This window comes from Giraffa tippelskirchi, chromosome 3 (genome assembly GCF_054371585.1).
Source record: "Giraffa tippelskirchi isolate mGirTip1 chromosome 3, T2T-mGirTip1v1.2.pri, whole genome shotgun sequence".
NCBI lineage: Eukaryota > Metazoa > Chordata > Mammalia > Artiodactyla > Giraffidae > Giraffa > Giraffa tippelskirchi.
The window spans coordinates 89,104,468-89,128,128 of NC_137277.1; the positions used below are offsets into that span (position 1 = coordinate 89,104,468).

Sequence of the window (23,661 nt, forward strand, 5' to 3'; positions counted from 1 at the left end):
CTTTTTTCTTGGTTTGCTATTAATGAGCATGCTCTTTCATTTTCCTGCAGGAAATCTTTATTTCACCAATGCTTTTAGATCTGAAACACTGATAGAAGTTCTAAGGATCAATACCACCCACCGCTACATTCTCCTTAAAACCACAGTGGATATGCCCAGAGACATTGTTGTGGACCCCAAGAATCGATACCTCTTCTGGTCTGATTATGGGCAGAACCCAAAGATTGAACGGTCTTTTCTTGACTGTACCAATCGAACTGTGCTTGTATCAGACATCGTTGCCACACCACGGGGCTTGGCATTGGATCATAGCAGTAACTACATTTATTGGGTTGATGACGCTGTAGATTTAATTGCAAGGATCAGCATTGAGGGAGGGGAATCTGAAGTGATTCGTTTCGGCAGTCGTTACCCAGCTCCTTATGCCATCACCGTATTTGGAAATTCTATCATATGGGTAGACAGAAATTTAAAGAAAATCCTCCAAGCCAGCAAGGAACCAAATAGAGCAGATCGACCAACAGTGATAAGGGACGATATTGATTGGCTAAGAGATGTGACCATCTTTGACCAGAGTGTCCAGCCTCGGTCACCAGCAGAGGTCAACAACAACCCTTGCTTGGAAAATAATGGAGGATGCACCCATTTCTGCTTTGCTCTGCCTAAATCACAAACCCCTAAATGTGACTGTGCCTTTGGGACCCTGCAAGCTGATGGCAAGAGCTGTGCCATTTCATCAGAAAATTTCCTCATCTTTGCCTTGGATAATTCCTTGAGGAGCTTACGTTTTGACCCCAAAGACTATAGCCAACCTTTCCCAGCAATAAGTGTGGAAAAAATGGCTGTGGCCCTAGACTATGACAGCATAGATAACAGAATCTACTTCACACAACTTTTGCCATCCGGAAAAGGCCAGATTTCCTATGTCAACCTGAATTCAAGGAGCAGTCCTCCCACTGTTGTTGTTTCGGGTAAGTGGACTCTAAGTGTAACTTATCTTGGAAGGAGACCCAATGGGATCAACACACATGGATGACCCAGGGATTCTAAAATGTTTATTGAGATTCTTACTCCTTTTTGTATGTTTCTTGGTTGTATGTCCAGGCATAGGGAGTCCTGAGGGCATTGCCTTTGACTGGGTTAATAGAAGAATTTATTACAGTGACTACACCAATCAGATGATTAAGTCCATTGCCACGGATGGGTCTAAACACACTATGATAGCCCAAGTTCCAAAGCCAAGAGGAATTGTGTTAGATCCTTGCCAAGGGTATGTCATGATTGCTTATTTCTGGAGGGAGCGGGGTCTGAAATAATCTTATGTCAATAGACAGCCAGTGTTTCGTGGACTTGTAATACTGTAGCTACAGATTAAGGGGTAAAAGAGCATGAGTGACCTTACTTGGGAAGGAACTCCGGTTGGTGCCCCTAGGAAGTTTGGCCGCATACTAGGGAATTAATGCTCTGACTCAATAAATCCCTATTGGACAACTTGTATGGGTGGGAATGGAGAAAGCTTCCATTTGGTCTATTGGTGTCAAATAAAACTGTTATATTTTCAGTTAAAGAACGCTGCTGTCTTTCTTAAGTAAACAAAAGTGTGAGTTCCTTGTGGTGAATTATGACTCCTTTTGGATCACTAGGTACATGTATTGGACCGACTGGGGTACTAATGCCAAAATTGAGACTGCCACAATGGGTGGATACTCCCGGAGAAGCTTGGTGGACAGGGACCTGGTCTGGCCCAACGGGCTCACTCTGGACTATGAACAAAACCTTCTCTACTGGGCAGATGCTAATCTGTACGTGTCTTTGGTTATTCTTGTGGGTATTGATGAGATTTCTTCCCCCCAGTTCAAAAGAAGAAGGATATGCATAATGTGGTGAAATATTGGTGAATATACCTGTGAAAATTGATCTATATCATGAGATTGAGTAATTGTGAACTGAAAGACATCTAAAGATGCATTACTAGACAAGTTAATTTCAACTATGGTTATAAATATAATCATTCAGTTTATAATCATGTAACTACCTCAAAATATGAATGACTTTAAACGTACACTGATAGTAATTTTCTCTGGGTTTAGCATTCAGTGTCTTGTAAAAGCATTTTCCTTCAGTCTTTGTCTTTTGATTATCTCCTCAAAAAAAATTATTTCTTGTGCCAGCTTCTTCTCAGTCCATTTCACAATATTTTCTTTATAAATTTCTGTCAGCTCTAATTTTTGCATGTAATTCGCCAATCACTTCTGAAATTACACATATTCCTGTCATCCTAATGATTGAAGATATGAGATGATTTTGTTTATTATGGCTGATATCTGCATGTTGGTAATCTTAAACTTTCCTTGCTTATTTTCTTATGATTTTGGTCTCGTGATGCTGAATACCTAACAACTTTATCTTTATTTTCTCACTTGAAATAAAGCAGTGATGTTTTGTGTCTAAATTAGGAAGATATCTCAAAGTCAATGACAAATGGAAAAACTCATTAAGCGGGTGGGAAGGGAAAAGTAATTCACATTTTATTGAGTGACTACTATGTGCCAGACACCAAGACAGGTATTATTTCCAAGCAAAAGGTATATTATTTCACAATACTCCCCTCTTTTCGAATGTTGCTCTGGTTCCTTTAGTAGGATTATTTGTGGGTTATATTAATATTTGGAAATCATTTATATAGGCCATTGTTTAATAAGCAGATGAAGTTCTCCCATTACCAGAAGAAACATTTCTTGCTGCCATATGCTCCACTTGAAAAGAAAGTTGGGGGCTTGTGTAAAAGTCATGATTGTGCTGAGGCATTGGGTGCCAGTTGAGGACCTTAATCCTTCTAGATTCTAGTATTTTCTTTTTTCATCTTCATTTTAGGGAGAAGATTGAGCGCTTTGATCTAGAGCACTATCTGCGGGTTATCATTGTCAGCAGAGCCAATAGTCCTTTTGGCTTGGCTGTCTATGGCCAGTATGTTTACTGGACTGACTTGCTCACTCAGAAAATTTATCGAGCTAACAAAGTTGATGGGTCAGGTCAGACTGCAGTGACCACTACCCTTCCCTTTCGGCCTAAGGGTATTCGTGCTGTTGTGAAGGACCAACAACAATGTCACAATCCTTGTGATCGGTTTAATGGGGGCTGCAGCCATATTTGTGCACCAGGTAAGGCATTGGGCACGAAGATAGAATCATGGAGAGTGATAATAATGATGACCACTAATAGGGAAGGCTGAGGGAATATTCAGCTTCAGCACGAGCAAACATTCTCTTTGTTTTCAGAGTAATTTCTAAAGTAGATTTCAGGGTTTGTACGTTGAGAAGACTGAAAGGTTTTTTTTTCCTTTCCTATTCCATACGGAGCCTTCTTACAAAGACATTTTTAATTCAAGCTTTATGGAGGTAGAAAGAAATATGCAGGTTTGGCTGCTGCACATCATGTCTTGAATAGAAATTTAATCAATGAACTAATGTTCCTCATTAAAGGATTTAATACTTTCACTTAAGAGGTACTGTTTATAGTTGAATAAACAGAGTGTGCTTCAGAAGTATGTTTTATAGAGAACAATAAATTCATAAGAGGATGTGCCTTTTGAGACTATTGCTGTGCAGATTTTTCTGAGAAGGTAGAATCATTGCTAATGTTTCAATGAAGATAAGAAATAGTGGTTTAAAGATTAGGGTGAATTAGCCACATTTATTAGAAATTGGTGGCTGTTCATACTGATGAAAACATAACTTAGAGCAGAGTTTCCATGTCTTAGAGCGTGTTTAATAGTATAGAAGCTGTTGCCAGTGCTCTTAAGGGGGAGAAAATACCAATGTTTGCTACAGAAATCTTTTGCTTTCTTCTGGGCTTACCTTTCTTCAGGTCCAAATGGCGCTGAGTGCCAATGTCCACATGAGGGCCGCTGGTACCTGGCCAACAACAATAAGTACTGTATCCAGGATAATGGTACCCGGTGTGACAGTTCCAAGTTTACCTGCCTCAGTGGGAAGTGTATCTTGGACCAGTTGAAATGTAATGACATCGACGACTGTGGTGACAGCAGTGATGAGCTGGAAACTCTCTGTGGTGAGCTGAACTCTTGGAACTTTTGAAGTTCACGATGTACCTAGTGTTTGGTCCTTTTACAAGCGGAGAACATGTACCCTGAGAATCTAGACTGCACTTAGCTTAAATCACACAACAGCTGATATATGAGTTGTGAAGTAGTGTTTGATGCTTTATTAGGAAGCACCTCTGAAGTGCACCTAAGAAAGAGCAAAGGTGCTGCATGCCATTTATAGTCTGGGGAGCTCTGCGAAAATTACTTAACCTCTCTGAGCCTCAGTCCCATGAAAGCATTGTGTTTGCATGCTTTAATGAAACTGAGATAAACTTATACACTGAGATGGTAGAGGGATGGAGTGACTTTGCCATTTGTGTCAAATACTCCATTTGCTTAAAAAAAGTATACAACATATTTGCTTAATTTAACTAATTTAAAGTTTGAGCTCACTTTGCATGCAGTACATTTTGCAGCTTTCGCCTTGGAAGGTAAACCCAAAGTGTCTTATTTTACTTGATTGTATCTTTTTAGAAAACAGGATGATGCTTTAATCTGCGAGCTTCTTCAACGTTTTTTCAATATTTTTTTTCCCCTCCTCTTAGCGTTTCACACCTGCCCTTCGACAAGCTTCACCTGCGCCAATGGGCGATGTGTCCCATACAGTGATCGCTGTGATCACTACAATGACTGTGGTGACAACAGTGATGAGGCAGGGTGCCATTTCAGGGCTTGTAACAGAACAGAATTTACTTGCAATAATAGAAAGTGCATCCCTTCTGAATTAGTCTGCGATGGGATAGACAACTGCCGTGACAACAATGCTTCAGATGAGAAAAACTGCCGTAAGTTCATCTTAAGTTCTTAATGGGCTTTGGAGCCTTGAACTCTCAGAGCCTGGGAGATGTAAAGACGATGTATTTCTGAGAAAACACTGACAATATTCATCTAAAACATACATTTCATTTTACATGTCTACTAATGATTTTTAAAAATAATTCTACCTAATATTTGATTTATTCATACAATCTTTGACTATTTTCACCTTGAATATTTTATCTTTGGTTTGTGTTTCTGATTATTGTAAAGCTTTACCAATGATTACTGACAAAATTGATTGATTAATGTGTGTGGTTAATGTTTGCTATGCACAAAGCTATGTAGTACAGTGTTGACTGAAATGATTTGGTAAATTGCTTTTTAGTGAATTGATTTTCCCAAATTTCTGGAACTTACAGTTTAGCATCTTGAGAAAACAGTAGCACAGAGTATGAGCAAAATGCATTTTCAGTTTGGGTATATCTACATGCTCTGCTGTCTTTGTATGTGGTTACACACAATATTTATTTGGGTGTGCCAGTATTATTGCCTGGATGGACAGAGAAGCCTGGTGAGCTACAGTCCATGGGGTCACAAAGATCCAAACATGACTGGATGACATCCAGAGCATGCACCCATGCTTTTTTTTTTTTTAACAAGTTGTCAATATGTTTCATCCATGTCCTCCAACATTTTTCCTGAGTATTTTAAAGCAACTTTCAGAAACACATGCCATGATAAAGACATTTGTTTTCAAATTTAAAAAATGTTTTAAAATTTTTAATTGGAGGATAATCTGCTTCACAATCTTATGTTGGTTTCTGCCATACAACAAGGTGAATCAGCCGTGAGTATATATATACACCCTCCTTCTTGAGCCTCCCTCCCATCCCGCCTCATCTCATCCCTCTAGGTCTTCACAGAGTACCAGACTGAGCTCCTACTAGTTATCTGTTTTATACATGGTAATATATATTTTGAAAAACAACTTCTATTCTAGCATTATGCTCAATAAAATCAACAATACTTACTTAATGTCCTCTAGTACTAAGTCCATATTCAAATTTTATCACTTAGCCCCAAAATGTCAACAGTTCATCTGTTCACATCAGGATTCAAAGTCTACATATTGATTTAGGTTGAAATTGAGACCTAGACCTTTGATTACGTTAGACTTAGTTCTTTGGGCAAGAACACTTCATAGGTGGAGCTGTCTATTTCTTGTTGTATCACATCATGAAGCACATAATGCTTGATTGTTCCACTTTAAGTGAGGATGATAGTAATTTAGAAGTCAGTTTGAATCTTCCCTTTAGGAAGTTCCCATCAATCTTTCACCCAGTGGTTTTTAACCATGGATGGTTGTTCCATGAATTTATTATCACTTTAAGGGTTATATATCAGGTATTTAAAAATTTTACTATTCCATCCACATTTATTAGCTCAAGCTCTCTAAAGAAGAAATTTCCCTTATCGGCTATTTTGTTACTCTGAAATACAATTCTGTGGAGTAAATGTTTGATTCTTTCTTTCCTTTTTCAATTTTCAGAGTAGTAAGTTGGTGACCAATGAGCATTAAATTTTTGCTTTGTTTTGTATTTGCTATTGTATTAAACTCATGGATTTTTACATATTTGAGTTTTACTGAGATGAAGTAATTTACTGCTTTTGGTGCTTAATTGTCCTATTTTTGGCAGCGGGAATCCTGCTAAGTTGGGTCCTTTTTTATTTTGACTTGATCCCATTCAATCTTCTATAGTGCATTTCAGACTTGTGCATTTCTTGTCTCAGACCTGGAATTGGCCTCATTTCTTTTGTGTGTGGTATTTAAAAATTACTGGGAATTTCCCTGGCAGTCCAGTGGTTAAGATTTCCAACACAGAGGGTATGGATTCCATCTAGTTGGGGAACAAAGATCCCACATACCTCATGGCCAAAACACCAACACATAAAACAGAAGCAATATTGTAATTTAATAGACTTTTTTAAAAATTTAAATTACCACAGTGTTGGGTTACCTATTCCTATTTGGCTTTTATTGCTTTTAGGCCTTTTTAGTGGACAGAACTAGGAAATATAATTCTAAAGGGAAAAAAATGATGTTAATATTTTCCATTTTAATTCAAGATAAACAGATTTTTACCTTTTAGATTTTATAACCACATATCTTACACTTAAAATCTTCGTTTGTAATAGGTGACATAGTCACTTATTCACTTTATTTTATAATACTTTCAAAGTAACCATACAAATGTAATTAAACATTTTATGTCCTTCTTGTTCTTAGATTATTTCCCACTAGAAATATGCAGTCATTTGTTACTGTTTCCAAATTTTGGAAATTGCTCTTGTTGATCCATTTTTATTTCATTGTGTTCATTTATAGAAAATAGTGTGCATGGATTCATAGTCATATAAAAATTGTATGACAAGGTACACTCACAGACATCCTTCATGCTTGTCCTCTCCACTCTGTTCCCTCTGTACTATTCTCAATCTGTTTATAGGAGTGATGGTGTTCATTAGTTTATCTTTTCATTTTTGTTTTAAATGTAAGCATTTCTTTCTCACTGGACACACACACAGTCATCAGTTTTCATACACAAAAGATAGCCTAGTGTTCTGCTTCCCTGCTGTTAATGGAGGTCATACCATCTTTCCTTATCAATATATAGAGATCTGCTTCATTCATGTTACTCCATTGTATGGGGAGTGGAAAGAGGGGGAAGTCTTGCTGATGCTATTAAATAATGAAAACAGGAAATACTCTTTTTACTAGAGACTATATGGCATCACATAACTGTTATGAATCATGCCTCTCTGATAGCTTCCCTTCTGCTGGTTTGATTCTGCAGTAGATCTGTTAGCATAGACATATATGATGTATATGTAATGAATATATTCCAAATTGTTTATCTGATTGTCTTTTTCAAGCTGAACGCACGTGCCAGCCTGGATACATAAAATGTACGAATTCAACGATTTGTATTCCACATTCTTTCTTGTGTGATGGAGACAACGATTGTGGAGATATGAGTGATGAAAACCCCGTTTTCTGTGGTAAGATAAACCTCTTTTTGTGGTTCTAGGCATGCATGTCTTGAGCTAATATAAAGACACATGGCTTGTGTGTTTCAGCTAATTTCAATTTGTCCTCTCAAGTTGACCTTGTAATAGATACAGTAGGCAGTTATTTAGGATGTAATTGCAGGGGCATAAGAAGTCCCTTCTTTCTGTTCCCTGGCTGGATACCTGACTCCAAATATTTCTTCCAGGGGTCAGCTATAATGCATAACCCCCTATAATTAAAGTTCTTTTGTCTTCAGGAACTACAGACAGAATTTGCAAAATAAGACCTCATATTTATTCTCAATACATTTATAATAGCCATTAGTAACTGAAAGAATTTTTGTCTTTTTCATATGTTTGACTTTCAGAAACCTTAATTTCATATTTAGCCATTTGGTTCAATCAAATAATTTCTTATATTTATAGCTCAAATTCTTAAGCTCGATAACTTTGAAACTGTTAGTGTAAATAGATGCATCCTTTAAGAATTTAGTAATGGTCACCAGGTCAGGTTACAATCCAAGAGTAGGAGTCAGTTGTAAAAACAGCAACAAGAGGAGATAGAAAATCTAGAAAACACATCAGGCCATAACCTCAGGTTATGTGAGAAAGGTTTACACATAGGCAGAATCATTTACTCAAATAAATTACAAGGACGAATAAGAGCAAAACTTTGCTGATTCTCTAGAATCATGGTCTAATGTGGCTTAAAAAGTTCTGTGTAGGGTGATTTGGTTATTTTGTTGTTTTCTCTTTTCAGTAGAATTTATTTTGTGTTATGGTAGAACCATATTTTCTTTTATCTATAATTTGATTTCATGTATCAAAAAATAGTCTTTTTGGTATTTCTAATAAGTGCAATTCATTTTCTGAATCTCTGGAATTTAGGAAAAAAATTCTGGGAGCTGGAAAAGTATTGCTCTCCCATGTTCTTCCCTCTGGATGGAAAACTTATATAAAAACTCATTTCCCAGGCCTCAGTCCTCCTGTCTTGGCAACTCCTACCCAGTTCAGAGATACAGGCAGATTATTAGGAACAAGCTTGTGTGTTGCTCATGGATTTTATCTTCTTTACCTACTGCAGGCGCTAAGTCGTGTAGGAGCGATGAGTTCCATTGCACCTCTGGGCCCTGCATTCCTGCACGTTGGTATTGTGATCATGAAAAAGACTGTTCTGACGGCTCTGACGAACCTCCCACTTGTGGTAAGAGAGTGAGCCAGCATGAAAAGCATTGTGATGCAGCTGGCACCCCTCTTCCAACTACTTCAAATGTAAACTATGGTTCTGGCTGGGGAATGTTTGCACTCCTTGCTGATACCCCTCAGCAGATATTCATTAAAAGCCTGGTCATGTAGGGCACTGGGTGGGTTGCTGGGCAGGATATGGAGGTTGCTGATTGATGCCGACGAAAAGTTGCACCTACCAAAAGTTGGTGGTGCACCTACTACCTGCCTGGTTTGTGGAACTCAGTTAATTGTAATTGACTCTGAATTGGAATTTCTGAATTTGGGTGAGTTCTCACCCATAAGACTATGGGAGGATCTAAAGGTTATTGAGAGTATGATGTACATGCCGAGGGGACAGGTGAGGGGCACACGTTTCTTCCTGCTCTGTGTGCCAGCTGAGGGGGTAGGGTCCCAAGGCCATCTGAGCTTCCTGAGATGTTCCAAGGACCTTCTAGTTATATTCTTGGAGGCAGTTGTGTGTTGCTTGTGTTTGAAGGCTGCTATTTACCTTTGCAAATCCTAATCTGTATCCGTGCACAATTTTTTTTAACATAATTGTAAAAATCTGAATGTACAATCTTCTGTATTGCTTTTTCTGGGGGGTCTGGCAATATTGTTGTATGTGGGTCAGCAAACTATGGCCATGCTTGTCTTTTTTTTTTTTTTTAATTTTTTTAAGAAGATTTTTTTTTTTGACATTGACCATTTTAAAAAAGTTTTTATTGAATTCGTTACAGTACTGCTTCTGTTTTATGTTTTCTTTTTTCTTGGCCATGAGAAATGTGGGATCTTAGTTCCCTGCCCAGGTATCGAACCCACACCCCCTGAATTGGAAGGTGAAGTCTTAATCACTAGGGGGCCAGGGAAGTCTGTCATGCTTGTCTTTATAAAGTTTCATTAAAATGCAGCCGCATTATGGTGTCAAGTAGTTGTGAAAAAGAACATACGGCCTGAAGCTTAACATATACATACTGTCTGGTTAAGAGAGACTTTTCTGACCCATGCTGTCTTCACACTCTTGTTTAATGGCTGTGTGATGTTCCATTGAGTGGCTATATGATCATTGAGTTAACTGCCTCTATTTTAAGTATTTAGATTGCTTTATTTTTTCTGGTATTATAAATATCATTGTAGTAAGTACCAGCACTTTTTTCGGAGGAGTATTTTCTTAAGACCATTAGCCTAGTTTTGCAGCTGAATTCAGGCTATTTTCTATTCCTGCTTTCCCTTGGGCTCAAATTCTGTGGCTAATAGAGAGTGGTATTAGAAGCTCCTTGACAGTTTCTTTTTCCCCAACACTAAAAGTTTTGTAGAAAACAAACGGCACATAGAGTTTTAAGGGGCTGTAAAAGAAACAGTAACTGTTAGGTGAGTAGAAGGGTCTTAGAGATATTTTAAATATATGAACTCTTGGTTCAGATATAGGAAGAATAAATAGTTTCCAAACTACTCCATGGAAACCAAAGTCATAGTATTAGCAATTAGTACCAACTATCTAACATATTTAAATAGAAGTAAACACACAATCTAATATTAATGGATTTTCATAATATGCAGAGGTATTTTTTTCTTCTAGGTTTATTGAGATTGACATATAGAACTGTGTAAATTTAGGGTGTAGAACATAATGATTTACATACATCATGAAACGATTATCACAGTAAGTTTAGTGAACATCCAATACACAGATATTATTTTAAAGAAATAATAAGATGTATACAAAAGAGTGAAATCCCCATTCTTTCACCCTCTTACAATCCCCTCACCTCCAGACATAACTGCTAGTAAGTGTGAATTCTTTATCTATATATCCTGACGTATAGGGATCTTACTATATATATCTTTCTGCTGTTCCCCTCCCACTTTTTTTATCCTAACAATATCTTATCAGTTAGAAAATACATCTCTCCCTCTTGAACCTTCCTGTCATCTCCCTCCCCACCCTACCCCTTTAGGTTCTTACAGAGCCTCTGTTTAAGTTCCCTGAGTTATACAGCAAATTCCCATTGGCTATCTCTTTTATATATGGTAATAGAAAACAACAAAATTCTGTAAAGCAATTGTCCTTCAATTAAAAAATAAATTAATAAAAAAATACACCTCAATCTTATCTTTTTGCACTGCTGAATATTGCTGTAAAGTATGGATGTTCCATGTGTTTTTAACCCTTGTCCCAGTTGATGAGCATTTAGGTTGTTTCCATTTTTTCCTTGTAAGATGTAATACTGGAATGAACATCCTGCGTATGTGGGAAGGCTAGATCTCTGGGAGTAGGTTTCTTATGTCAAAGCCTTTCAAAGGCTGTATCAATACATACTCCATTCTTACCAGCTCATGGAATTTCACGTTTCTCCTTACTGTTATCATTGTGCTGTATTTTAATGGTTAAAATTAAATGTTCTTTTGCCTTAGGGATCTTTTGAGGGATCTCTGGGATTCTGGGCATATGACAACTTGATTCATTAACATGTTGGATATGATCAAAGAATTCTAATTGGTGTTCTAGGAAGCCCTTGCTATAGTATGTTTCTCTCAAGATTCCTGACTGCACATGTCTTCTCACCAAGAGTGCTTTTTTTTTTTTCCAGAGTTTTCTCAGTCGACATGCACCAGTGATTATTTCAAGTGTGACAATAACAGGTGCATCCCAATGCTGTGGGTCTGTGATGGTGATAATGACTGTGGAGACATGAGTGATGAGGATGAAAGACACAACTGCAGTAAGTGCAAACAATTAATTCCTCTATAGAGTCATATTTCAGGGAAACAGTAGCTTTATTTTTCTGTCTTCGGAGAATATGGTTGTCAGACAGGTTATTCTTTATTGAAAGTACATGGATAGAATGTTATCTTTATTTTTCTGCTGAGGAATGTTTTATATAATCTACATAAATGCTTTTAAATGATGAAAAATGATTTTAATGTTTTTTTTTCTGTTGCATTTAGGTTATGGAAATAATGTCCTACATTTCTAGAACAGATAAAGAGAACTCAGTTGGCCACTCTTAATAGCAGCTTTAATACTGTTGCAATTAACTGTGCCTCTAGTTTTATCCATTACCCTAGAGTTGTTATGGGGGGGCAGGGGTCATTCTTTTATGTGAATTATGGAACAGACTATGAAACAACATTTCCCATTACCAACAGAGCATAGAACTCTAAATTCAGGTGTCTTAGAGTATCTTTCCATGGTAGGATAATAAAAACAATGACTCCGTGATCTTTGCATTTGATTGTTACCTCATATGTCCATGACTCTGGTGATGGCCCCTGTTTCTCCATATTCTCTATGAAATGGGTTGGCAGCTGCACAAATCTAGCCCGTAGTGTGTACTTTTTCTCCCATATCTCTTCTTCAAGACCCCCTTTCTTTTGTCTCCTCTTCACCCGCAGATAAAATATCTCTGTTCTGTTCTGCAGAGTTTCATGATTACATGTTAGCATTTTAGCTCTTTCCTAAAGTGTCATGGTTTCTGTCAACTCTTATTAACAAGTACTCCTATATATCTAGGAAAGAAGCCCTAGCTTTTTAGAAAATTCTGTGACTTTTTGCTATCTAGTTAACCACTGTGAGCCTCACTGTTGTCATAAAACTGGCATAAAAATGCCTATCTCACATTGTGTTTGTGTGATTATACTTTATAAAATAAAAAAAATTACCAAATATATGGGATTTTTAGTATACAATTAATAAAATGCAAGTAGTTTTCTATATCTCTAAGGGAAAAATATGATCTTACATTAATTTTATGGAAATTAAATTATGAGGTGTTTATCTTTACTTTTTACTTCTGAAAAAATTCAAAGCATTTAAAATGAAAATTTGGGAGAGTCATTTGTCTTCCTATTTCCCTTCATTTCCCTTATGTAACGTAAAGCAACATAAATATTGATTCAAAGTGAACTTGACTGCAGGAGTGAGCTCTCATATGATTCTTGATTCTCTTTGTGCTTTAGCTTCAGAGAATCACAACTGCTCAAGTTCTGAGTTTGCCTGTGCAGTTGGTGCGCCTCCACACAGAGGGTGTATCCCTAAATCGTGGGTTTGTGATGGCGAAGCGGATTGCTTTGATGCCTCTGATGAGCACCAGAATTGTACCAGGAGATCCTGCTCTGGAACGGAGTTCGTCTGTAACAATGGCTTGTGTATCCCCAACCAGTTCAGGTGAATTGGGGATTAAAAAATTTATTAACAAACCTCAAACGTCCATGAGGCAGGGCTGGGGCCCATGATACTTTTCATGGCCTCTGAAAATGTTTGGACTTCTTTTAAAATCAAAAGAAAAAAAAATAAAGAGAACTTTAGGTCAAAGAAAGTATTTAAATACTAAATAATAATATATATGCCTTTATACCAACATAGTCCTTAAATATAATTTTAAATATTTTTATGGAGGAAGGGGCCCATGAAGGTAGAAGTGCCTGGGGTCCGTGAAGGTCATAATGTGACTTTGCACAGAGGATCAGAGAGATGAGTGAAGTGGGCTTGCTAGAAGAAAATTCTTTCTTGAAGCAGCTGACGCTCAGGGTTTGCCACTTGGAATAGAGGCATGGGCATAAGAAATACTTCATTCAATTCTTTCTGCTATAAGAAAAATAACAGTGTGAGCGGGATGATAAATGTGACTGCACACTGTGGCTCAGGGTCAGCCTGACAACAGAGAGAGGCAGGGGAGGCGGACTGTGGGCGTGTGCTCCAGCTAAGAGACACATACACTAGTCAGTGTCATGTGTTTGGGGATCTGGATTTTCACCTGAAATATTCTGATTTTAAGTGGTACTGGGTCTCATGACACAGGTGTGACCGGAACAATGACTGTGGTGACTACAGTGATGAGAGGGGCTGTGTGTACCCTGCCTGCGACAAGCGCCTTTTTACGTGTCAGAATGGACTCTGCATTAATAAGGCCTATGTCTGTGATGGGGACAATGACTGTAGAGATAACTCTGATGAGCTGGAGCACCTGTGTCACACTCCAGAAACCACATGTCCCCCTCATCAGTTCAGGTGTGACAATGGGAACTGCATTGAGATGGTGAAAGTCTGTAACAACTTCCCCGACTGCTCAGACCACACTGATGAGAAAGGATGTGGTGAGTATAATGGAAGATTAGGGAAAAGGAAACGAGGGGGACTGAACGTGGATTCTCAACCCTTTCTGACTTAGTAGGACCTTTCAGTTGGTTCTCTAGGTAGCACACTGCTAGAAAATTACTATTGTTTGTCTATGAAAAAGCAAGGATTTCTTGGTCTATAAGGTCAGTCACACACATTTTTGGACTAATCAGCAGTTAGCCATTCATTATAGAGAACAGGAGATAAACAAATTAAGGCCATCCGTATCTAAGAGCAGACAGTGCTGATCTTGCAATGACTTGTTGCTTTAACTGCCCCTCTGCTACTTTCCTTAATCTGTTCTTAATTTTCATCCTCAGGTGACTAAAGGGGAGAGTTTAACTGGAAGTTCCCCCCAGCCCCTAACCCCACCCTGGTTGTATTAGTTGTTAAAACCATTGGTGAAGGATCAAGGAAGGAAGTTGAATAAGAGTGACTTTTGAATAATGTAGGGCCTTTAGAAATCCCTTCTTATTTGTCCCTGTGTATGTGTCTTTTTTAGCATGATTCATTAAGAACTTGGGTCTGTCCAAACCCAACCAAACAAAAAGGACTGCATCTGTCCAATGGGAAGGCTGACTTTTTTGACCATTATGGTGGATCCGTTACTGACAACTTAGGTTCTCTGATAACTGTCTTTTACCTACAGGCATCAATGAGTGCAATGACCCTACACTCAGTGGTTGTGACCACAACTGCACAGACACCTTGACCAGTTTCTATTGTTCTTGTAACCCTGGTTACAAGCTGTGGTCTGACAAGAAGACTTGTGTTGATATTGATGAATGCAAGGAGACGCCCTTCGTCTGTAGCCAAAAGTGTGAGAACTTACCTGGCACTTACATCTGCAAATGTGCCCCAGGCTACATCCGTGAGCCAGATGGAAAGACTTGCCGGCAGAACAGCAACATCGAGCCTGATCTCATTTTTAGCAACCGTTACTATTTGAGAAATCTAACTATCAATGGCCATTTATACTCCCTCATCTTGCAAGGACTGGGTAATGTTGTGGCATTGGATTTTGACCGAGTAGAAAAGAGATTATACTGGCTTGATATAGAGAATAAAGTCATTGAGAGAATGTTTGTGAATAAGACAAACAGGGAGACAGTCCTAAAGTACAATCTACCGGGTGCGGAAAGTCTGGCTGTCGACTGGGTTACCAGGTAAGAAGAAAGCTTTTTAAAAGTTAACAAGTTTTTGTTTTTTAAAAAGTGTTCTAGCCATGCTTCCATCTTAATAGGGAATTGATCTTTCCAACCTGGGTTATCAGGTGGAAACATTTTAATGCTTCTGCATGTTTTGTTTTTGTTGTTGTTGTTGCTGTTTTCTGCTGTGTACCTAATAATCAAATGGGATACCACAGAATCTAAAATCTAGTGATTTTTAAGAATTTATGATATGAATTTTATGGGGAGGGGCATCAAAAAGGAAGAAAGAGCTCTGTTAGCACTGGAGGTATGTGAAGGGATGATTCATGCTTTGGTTGGTGCATTCAGTCCTTTAAAGCTGTTGCCTAAGTGCGGTGCTATTCTAGGGACTGGGGTTTGGAGGTAAACAAGACAGACACAGCCCCTGCTTTCCTGGAATTCACAGGCTACTTACAATGCTAGTCATTCGCAACTTGGGCTGGTTATAAATTGAAGAATGGCTAACTTGAAACTCTGAACATCTTTACGGTAGACAGTGGTATTTTAATTCAACTCTACCAGTTCGATCACACTTCTTCACATCTCTATTGAATCAGATACTTGGCTTTGTGGTTGACGGGAAGCTGCATGCACTTAGGCTGCAAATATTATTGCTTTGGTCACCCTAGACCAACAGAGGATGCTTCCACATCTTTTCTGTTTGACCGTCTTAAGAGTAAAGATGGGAAATGGAGAATTGGCTTCCTAGTTCTAGTTGAATAATAGCCTGCCTGCCATAGGTGCTCCAAAACTGCCTGCAGAATAATCAATAAAATATTGATGTGAATACAAGTATTTTATATATAGTGACTCTGTGGGGTGTCAAAAAGCATAGCAACTAATGATTTGCAGGAACAGAACTAACCGTGGTACCTCTTCTTATCGTGTCCTTTGCTTCAGTGCAGGAAAGATAATATTTTAACCTTGATATTGTCATTCAGCCCTCTCTCCCCAAAAATGGTAGGATGATATTTTCCCCTGGACTTTAGCTGCTTTCCTCTTCCTCTAGGCATGCGCTTGACCAGGGGAAAGAATTAGATATATGTGTGGTAGTCAGGAAGATGGAGCAAAAAAGTCTAGCCTGATTGTAGAATAAAATATCTTACGACTGAAGCATTTCCTCAGGTGTTCAAGAAAGATTCCAACCAGATTAAACATTCCTTAAAATACAAGGCAGAATAGAACCCAGTCATATTTAGGCTTATAGGGGACAGTTCTAAGAGATAATTACCTGGAAATTTGAAATAATCTTCCCAGTGTCAATAAAGATGTCCACAATAAACTCAAAGATGTCTGGTTTCCAAAGCCCTTAAACTTGATATACTAGTTTTTCAAAGCACAGTGCAGAATTTCACAGTGGAAAACTGGGCTGGCTCTCAGTCCTCTTGATTTTTCCGTGTGTGGGGATGGAGTGCCTTTTCCACATTCTGTTCACAGGTCAGTGTTCTGATTGTTGAATAAAGAGGAATTAGCGAGTTGGCAGTATGCCCCACAGAGTAGAGTGCCCTATGGTATAGCCAGTCTTGAGTTAATTCCTGCTCTAGCTCTTACTAACCTCTGGGCCTCAGCAGCCTTATCAAGAAAACAAGAGTAACAGTAGAACTTACTCCGACAGTTGTTGTGATCTTAGTCCTTAGCCCAGGGCCTGGCACTGAATATGTGCGTGTTCAGTCGCTAAGTTGTATCCTACTCTTTGCAACCCTATGGACTATAGCCCACCAGTCTCCTCTGTCGTGGGATTTTCCTGGTAAGTATACTGGATAGAGTTTTCATTTCCTCCTCCAGTGGATCTACCAGACCCAGGGATCAAACCCAAGTCTCTTGTGTCTCCTGCATTGGTAGGAAGATTCTTTACCACTGAGGCCCCCGGGAAGCCTGGCATTGAATAGATAGCTACTGTTATTATTGCTATGATTACCCTCTACAGTGATAGAATCCAAAATTGGGGCCATCTCAGTCATCAGTACTCACCCAAGTGAGCAAGGCTTGTACATTTTTGCGTACTCATTTCCTCATCCATAAGCCTAAGAAGGTACTACTGTCCTGACAGTTATTCTGACACCTGGTATGATTGGATCATGTTTACCTCTGGCAAGGAGACATTGGAGCTTTTGGAAGAGAAATCATTTCAGTGGAAATTGACTATCAGACATTCTAGGGGTATTGAACTTTGGAAGGTTATGGATACTTTAAGACTGATGATTTGATTAAATGAAATTTGGCACAGGTTAAGAAAGTCATTTTGCCAGCCTAGTGGGACAAGGCCAGGGAGGCGTATGGTTTTTCTTTATCTTAAGGAAGCCAGCATTCAGAGTTCCCTTTTGCAATCTCAAGGCTGCACTTAAGATGAGTTTCCTTGACTCCACATATGAACTGTAATTCATGATACTTATTGATTGCTCTCATTTCTGCTTCCTTGCTCCTGTAAAGCCTGGATCATTACCTGGAAAGATGCCTTTTGCTGTATGAAGCAAGTAAAGCCAAAATCCTTCTGTGGCCCCACAATTCCCTACTGTACAGTGACATCACCTTGCAATAGGAAAACGAGCACACATTATTGCATCTTTTTTTGCCTCATTGCAGGAAGGTCAACTGTTTTCCTCTTGTCATTGTTTGCCTGGGGGAAAAGTGCTTGGATAGGAAATTGTGTGGCTAAATGTACATTGTTTTACAAGTAAAATGGCTCTAACTCCTGCTTCTCCATTTGCAGAAAGCTCTATTGGGTGGATTCCTACCTGAATTGCCTTTCTGTCTCTGACCTCAATGGTCGATACCGCCGCAAGTTGGCTGAGCACTGTGTGGATGCCAACAACACCTTCTGCTTTGAGAATCCTAGAGGACTTGCACTTCACCCTCGATATGGGTATTGTCTTCCTGTAATCTCGGGCTCTTCTTTTACGCCCTTCTTCCACCTCTGTTACCAAAAAGGCTGTTCACGTAGTGATCTCAAGGCCAGTATCTTGCTGGAATTTGTCTTCTGCTTTTTCTACCTGGTAAATGGCTTAGTATAATGGCTAGAAGCATGACTTGTTCAAATAATATTCATATGCTATTTTCTTTGCCATGACACACCACTTCACTTATAATATTTTGGCTGCATGCAAGTAAATCATGGTTAAGAAAACAACAACCCACCTTTACTGGACTTTCCATGTCAAATCTACTGAAATCTCTGGTTTATCATGTTCATTCCTGAGCATTTCCTACACATTATCCCCTTCTAGATTCCTTTCTGTTAGTTCTCTTCCCTTTATGAAATGCTCTGTAGGATGTAGATTCTGTTTCTCTAATTGGAGAAAGCTTGTGTCTTTGCCACTGAGTTCCTCTGGCTTCAGGGACTGACATGTTGTGTTTGCTCCAACAGGCACGTCTACTGGGCAGACTGGGGTGACCGAGCATACATTGGGAGAGTGGGCATGGACGGAACCCTTAAGTCTCTGATTATCTCTACCAAGATCATGTGGCCCAATGGCCTCACCATTGATTACACCAATGATCTACTCTACTGGGCAGATGCCCACCTGGGTTACATTGAGTACGTACCTAGAAAAGAATAAAGCAAACCGGATAACTCTTCATTCCAAACACCAGGGTTTGTGATGCCAGTGTATTATTCTTAGGCAGCTTCTAATTGGCCTGTTTGTTGAAAGTCACTCTGAGGTTGCTTCTAACTAAAGTGCCTATAGGCAGTTCACTGAGCTCTGAGGCATGGTACAAGAGAAAGAGTGTGAACTTTGAAGCCATCCAGATCACAGTTTTGTCTTGGTGCTTGTACTTCTTACACTCCTAAAAAAGCAGCTAGTAATCTCTCTCCTGTGGTAGTCAGCCTAGTGCTCAACTCATCTTAATTTCCTTATCCCTTTACTTTGCCCTTCCCTTCCAAATATATGATAAATAGACTTGGAAACATTATACTGTTCAATGAAGAATACTCCTTGTAAAAAAGGTAATACAAATTGTTGGCCAAGCAATATGTGTTTATTTCGGAGACATTGCTAATTATGGCATAGTTAGATGATGGTAATGTCTTCTGGGTATTTATGAATTAGTATCCAGATATACAGCCTATTGCATGCAAATAACAAGATCTTTAAAAATTGTGTCATTCTGTTAAATTTATCTTGAAAAAAATTTCACTTGAGAAAAAATACTCATGAAAGTGTCTGAGCTCTTTATGTAGAGATCATGCAAGAATTGAAAGAGAAGAGATCAAGACTGCTTTCTGGTTTATGAATTTTTAAAAAAGAAACAGACAATGACTATGTTCTGGTTATTTGTCTGCAGTCTTAGCAACAGAGATCAAGAAGATTAACCTCTGGTTTTCCTATGCCTTCTTTAAGTTTTCATAAATTAAGATATTTTGGAAAATTTTCTGACATCCCATGGCTAATGTTATCAACTTTTTTAGTTACTAGATCATTCCACCTCTTGTGGGAGTTTTAGGGTCTGCACCCAGATTGTTAAATATTAAAGTAACAATATTCTGACGTAATTTCCTAGCCAAATTCCATGATATCAGTACCTCTAGAAGGTAGCACTTTATTCATTGATTTGTTAGCTCCTCTATCCTTAAAGTGGAGAAGGCAATGGCACCCCACTCCAGTACTCTTGCCTGGAAATTCCCATGGAGAAGGCTACAGTCCATGAGGTCGCTAAGAGTCGGACACGACTGAGTGACTTCACTTCCACTTTTCCCTTTCATACACTGGAGGAGGAAATGGCAACCCACTCTGGTGTTTTTGCCTGGAGAATCCCAGGGACGGTGGAGCCTGGTGGGCTGCCGTCTATGGGGTCGCACAGAGTCAGACACGACTGAAGCGACTTAGCAGTAGCAGCTATCCTTAAACGCATTAGAGGAGAGGCATGATCTTCACTGAGTCACTCTTTCTTCCTTTGACCCTAGGTACTCTGATTTGGAGGGCCACCATCGGCACACAGTATACGAAACTGGCACACTGTCTCACCCCTTTGCTATTACCATTTTTGAAGACACCATTTATTGGACAGATTGGAATACAAAGACAGTTGAAAAGGGAAACAAATACAATGGGTCAAATAGAGTGGCGCTGTTGAACGTAACACACAGGCCGTATGACATCCGTGTGTATCATCCATACAGGCAGCCAATTGGTGAGTAGTTGATTCAGAAGTTTTTGCACAGTTACTCAGAAGTTTTTGCACAGTTACTTTAGGGTCTTGTGCATGCTGCTCTTGTTTTTTGTTTTTTTCTTTTAAATCATTAATATCATAATTATACCGGAAATGGTGTTACTTGTTAATGTTTTCTATGAAACAAATGTTGAGAGTTGAAGGGATGGAAATTAAAGGTATAGAATTTATTCTTCTCTTTCTGGAAAAGGCTGCTGATGATTCTTTTTCATAGTGCCTGCTATATTCTTAAAGATCTTGTTTTTTTTTTAAATAAGAATCAACAGTTGTTATATGTTGCCTTGACATTTCGGTCCTACTTAAGAAAGCACCTTTGAAAAATAAAGACTTTCCTGTATAACCACAATAAATTATAACACCTAAGAAATGTATTATAATCACATGGATGTATTTATAAGAATCATTTCTTTACTAAGATCAATCTACTGAAATGATTAAAAGAAATGCTTAAAGGAAAGTTATAGTAAGCATAAAATATCATTTATTAAATGGCTATTTTCATTTGATATCTAGCCAAGTTCTGGAATATTCTTTGGGGACAGAGTGCATTTTGTGGGCCTGCTAGATCATGTTGTCTTAATAAACTTGGAAGTTAGGAAACATGTAATAAACATATTTTATCATAAACATATGATAAACTTGGAAGTTAGGAAATATGAGAACTGGCAAACTATTTTTTTCTGGAAGGTAATATTCTTCATATTATTTAGCAGAAGTTCAAATTCATCCTTACCTCTGAGTGGCAGCCCAGAAAATTAGTATAGATGTTGCTCAGTTTATCTGTCAACTTGATTCTGGGCTAACTTCTGTTGCCTGTATCCTTAGTATGAGAGAATATAGCATCTGTGGGAAAGTAAAACTTAGGTTCTGGGTGCATGGAGGTAAGCTAAACCTCCCACTTGCTCTCCAAGAATTTTCTTTTTTAATGGAATGTGAGATCTAGTTCCCTAAACAAGAATCAAACCTGTGCCCCCTGCACTGGGAGTGTGGAGTCTTAACCACTGGACCACCAGGGAACTTTGAGAGATCTTTTCTAGCCGTGAGTAAGCCTCACTTCTGCATATAAATCAGTTTACGGCATCAGCAACAGGGCTGCTAACACAGCTTTACCATATGTCTCCTTTATGAACTTTTTGAAAAAGCATGTATCTAGGGTAATGATTTTTTTACTAAGAGGTGATGAGTTTTATGTGGCAGGTAATCAGTTTGTCCATGCTTTAAGTGAATGAACATATATTTTCTCCTTTCTTTCACTAGTGGCTAATCCCTGTGGTACGAACAATGGTGGCTGTTCTCATCTCTGCCTCATCAAAGAAGGAGGTGTTGGATTCACTTGCGAGTGTCCGGATAACTTCCATACCATCCAGCGTGGTCACAGCACCCAGTGCCTGCCCATGTGCTCTAGCACCCAATTCCTGTGTGCCAACAGTGAAATGTAAGGCTCACTCCTCCCTCTCCCCACTGCCTCTCCAGCCTTTAGACACATATTGAAATTCAAGGCCCCTGAGGATGAGAGTTTTCTAATGAATAAGATTTTGGCTGATTAACATGGCTCATTTGGGATGCACCAAGACTATCTCCAGCTGTCCAACTTCAGTCTGAAGTCTCCAACTTCAGATAATTCCTTCCATGAAAGGAGGCATTTTGGGAACCAAATAGTTACACCCAGGCATGCAAATTTTCGTGTCTGTAACAAGGAAGCAAACTGTGTGTGTTTTATTTCTAATGAATTGCCCAAAGTCTCAGGGTCAAGGATGTACATAAGTGTACACTGAGAAACAGCCCTTAGGAATGATAGAATTTCCCCATCTTTTTCAAATGCATGCTGGCCTAGCTCCTCAGTTAACCATGCTAGAGGATTGAGGGTCACACAAATCTAATTTTGATCATTTGTATTTGTTGTGAAACACGGTCACAGATTATTTCCCTCACAGTGGGTACAGCCCTTGATGACTAGGGGTTCAGAGTCAGGGAGTGAGATTAAAAAGAGGTGTTATGCAAACCATAGCATCTAAGATTCAGTGGCAGATTATTTTGATGATTGAGTAAAGAATCCTAGATTAAGAATCTAGCATACCCCATCACGACGTAGACTCTCAACAAATGGTAGTACCTCCAGCTTCCAGGGCCATAGCCTAATGTCATCTCTCCCTCTGACTGATAGCTCTAACCATCCATCTGTTACCCAGAACCACAGCTCTGAATACACACTTCACTGTTGGCTCTGGCAAGAATGTGGCCATCATGCTCAAAGCACTTTTTCAGCATGTGTTGGGTCTTAACACACCTGTTCTATCTAACCTAGTTAGGTTTTCTCTGAAGATTATGCCACAGTAACCAAGGTTGAATCGATCCTTTTCTTGGGCCACGATAAAATGCTTGCATATCATTGCTTGAAATTCAGCTTAGCCTTCTTCTCTCTGGATGGTCATTGCCTGCTCCTCTAACTGCCTGTTGCTTTGCTAAGAGAAGTGCTGTTTCCTTTGTGTAGGTGTATTCCTATCTGGTGGAAATGTGACGGGCGGAGAGACTGCTTGGATGGTTCTGATGAACCTGTCACTTGCCCGCAGCGCTTCTGCGCATTAGGAATGTTCCAGTGCAACGATGGCAACTGCACCAGTTCGCACTCCCTATGCAATTTGCATCAAGATTGCCCTGATGGGTCTGATGAAGACCCTGTGCTTTGTGGTGAGTGGAATCACTTTCTACGTTCTTTGCCCACTTCTGTAGTTGATCATGTACAATCATGGCTCAGTGGGGGTTTTCTGAATGTCAAATCAAAACCTGGTCCAAAATCCTGGGGGACGAAAAAGACAACTCAGAGTCCATCCCACATCTACAAGTTGTCTATATTGGTGGTTCTTTGCTGTGTACTGTGTATAGAGTCTTCTTTAAGAGCTAATATTGAAGGTGAAATCAGGGATTCCTACATTTTAAACAGGGACTCTCAGTTGTGATATTTATTTATGTCTCCAAGTTTTAAAAAGCACCCTCTCAAAAACAAAACTCCACTAAAACCCAAAAAA

The 23,661-nt window shown here is 39.0% G+C and overlaps 1 protein-coding gene across 1 annotated transcript in view; it reads left to right on the forward strand.

The window, feature by feature from the left end:
• The window catches only part of LRP2 (LDL receptor related protein 2), a 177,825-nt gene that overhangs the window by 115,629 nt on the left and 38,535 nt on the right, over window positions 1-23,661 (forward strand). Inside the window, exons 39-55 of the mRNA XM_081577887.1 lie at window positions 51-971; window positions 1,105-1,270; window positions 1,644-1,802; window positions 2,875-3,161; window positions 3,868-4,071; window positions 4,651-4,890; window positions 7,799-7,924; window positions 9,018-9,137; window positions 11,749-11,880; window positions 13,124-13,325; window positions 13,959-14,254; window positions 14,926-15,442; window positions 18,177-18,329; window positions 18,831-19,001; window positions 20,370-20,596; window positions 21,893-22,070; window positions 23,127-23,323. Of these exons, the coding sequence (XP_081434013.1) occupies window positions 51-971; window positions 1,105-1,270; window positions 1,644-1,802; window positions 2,875-3,161; window positions 3,868-4,071; window positions 4,651-4,890; window positions 7,799-7,924; window positions 9,018-9,137; window positions 11,749-11,880; window positions 13,124-13,325; window positions 13,959-14,254; window positions 14,926-15,442; window positions 18,177-18,329; window positions 18,831-19,001; window positions 20,370-20,596; window positions 21,893-22,070; window positions 23,127-23,323 (4,296 nt within the window). The remainder of the gene's footprint in view (window positions 1-50; window positions 972-1,104; window positions 1,271-1,643; window positions 1,803-2,874; window positions 3,162-3,867; window positions 4,072-4,650; window positions 4,891-7,798; window positions 7,925-9,017; window positions 9,138-11,748; window positions 11,881-13,123; window positions 13,326-13,958; window positions 14,255-14,925; window positions 15,443-18,176; window positions 18,330-18,830; window positions 19,002-20,369; window positions 20,597-21,892; window positions 22,071-23,126; window positions 23,324-23,661) is intronic.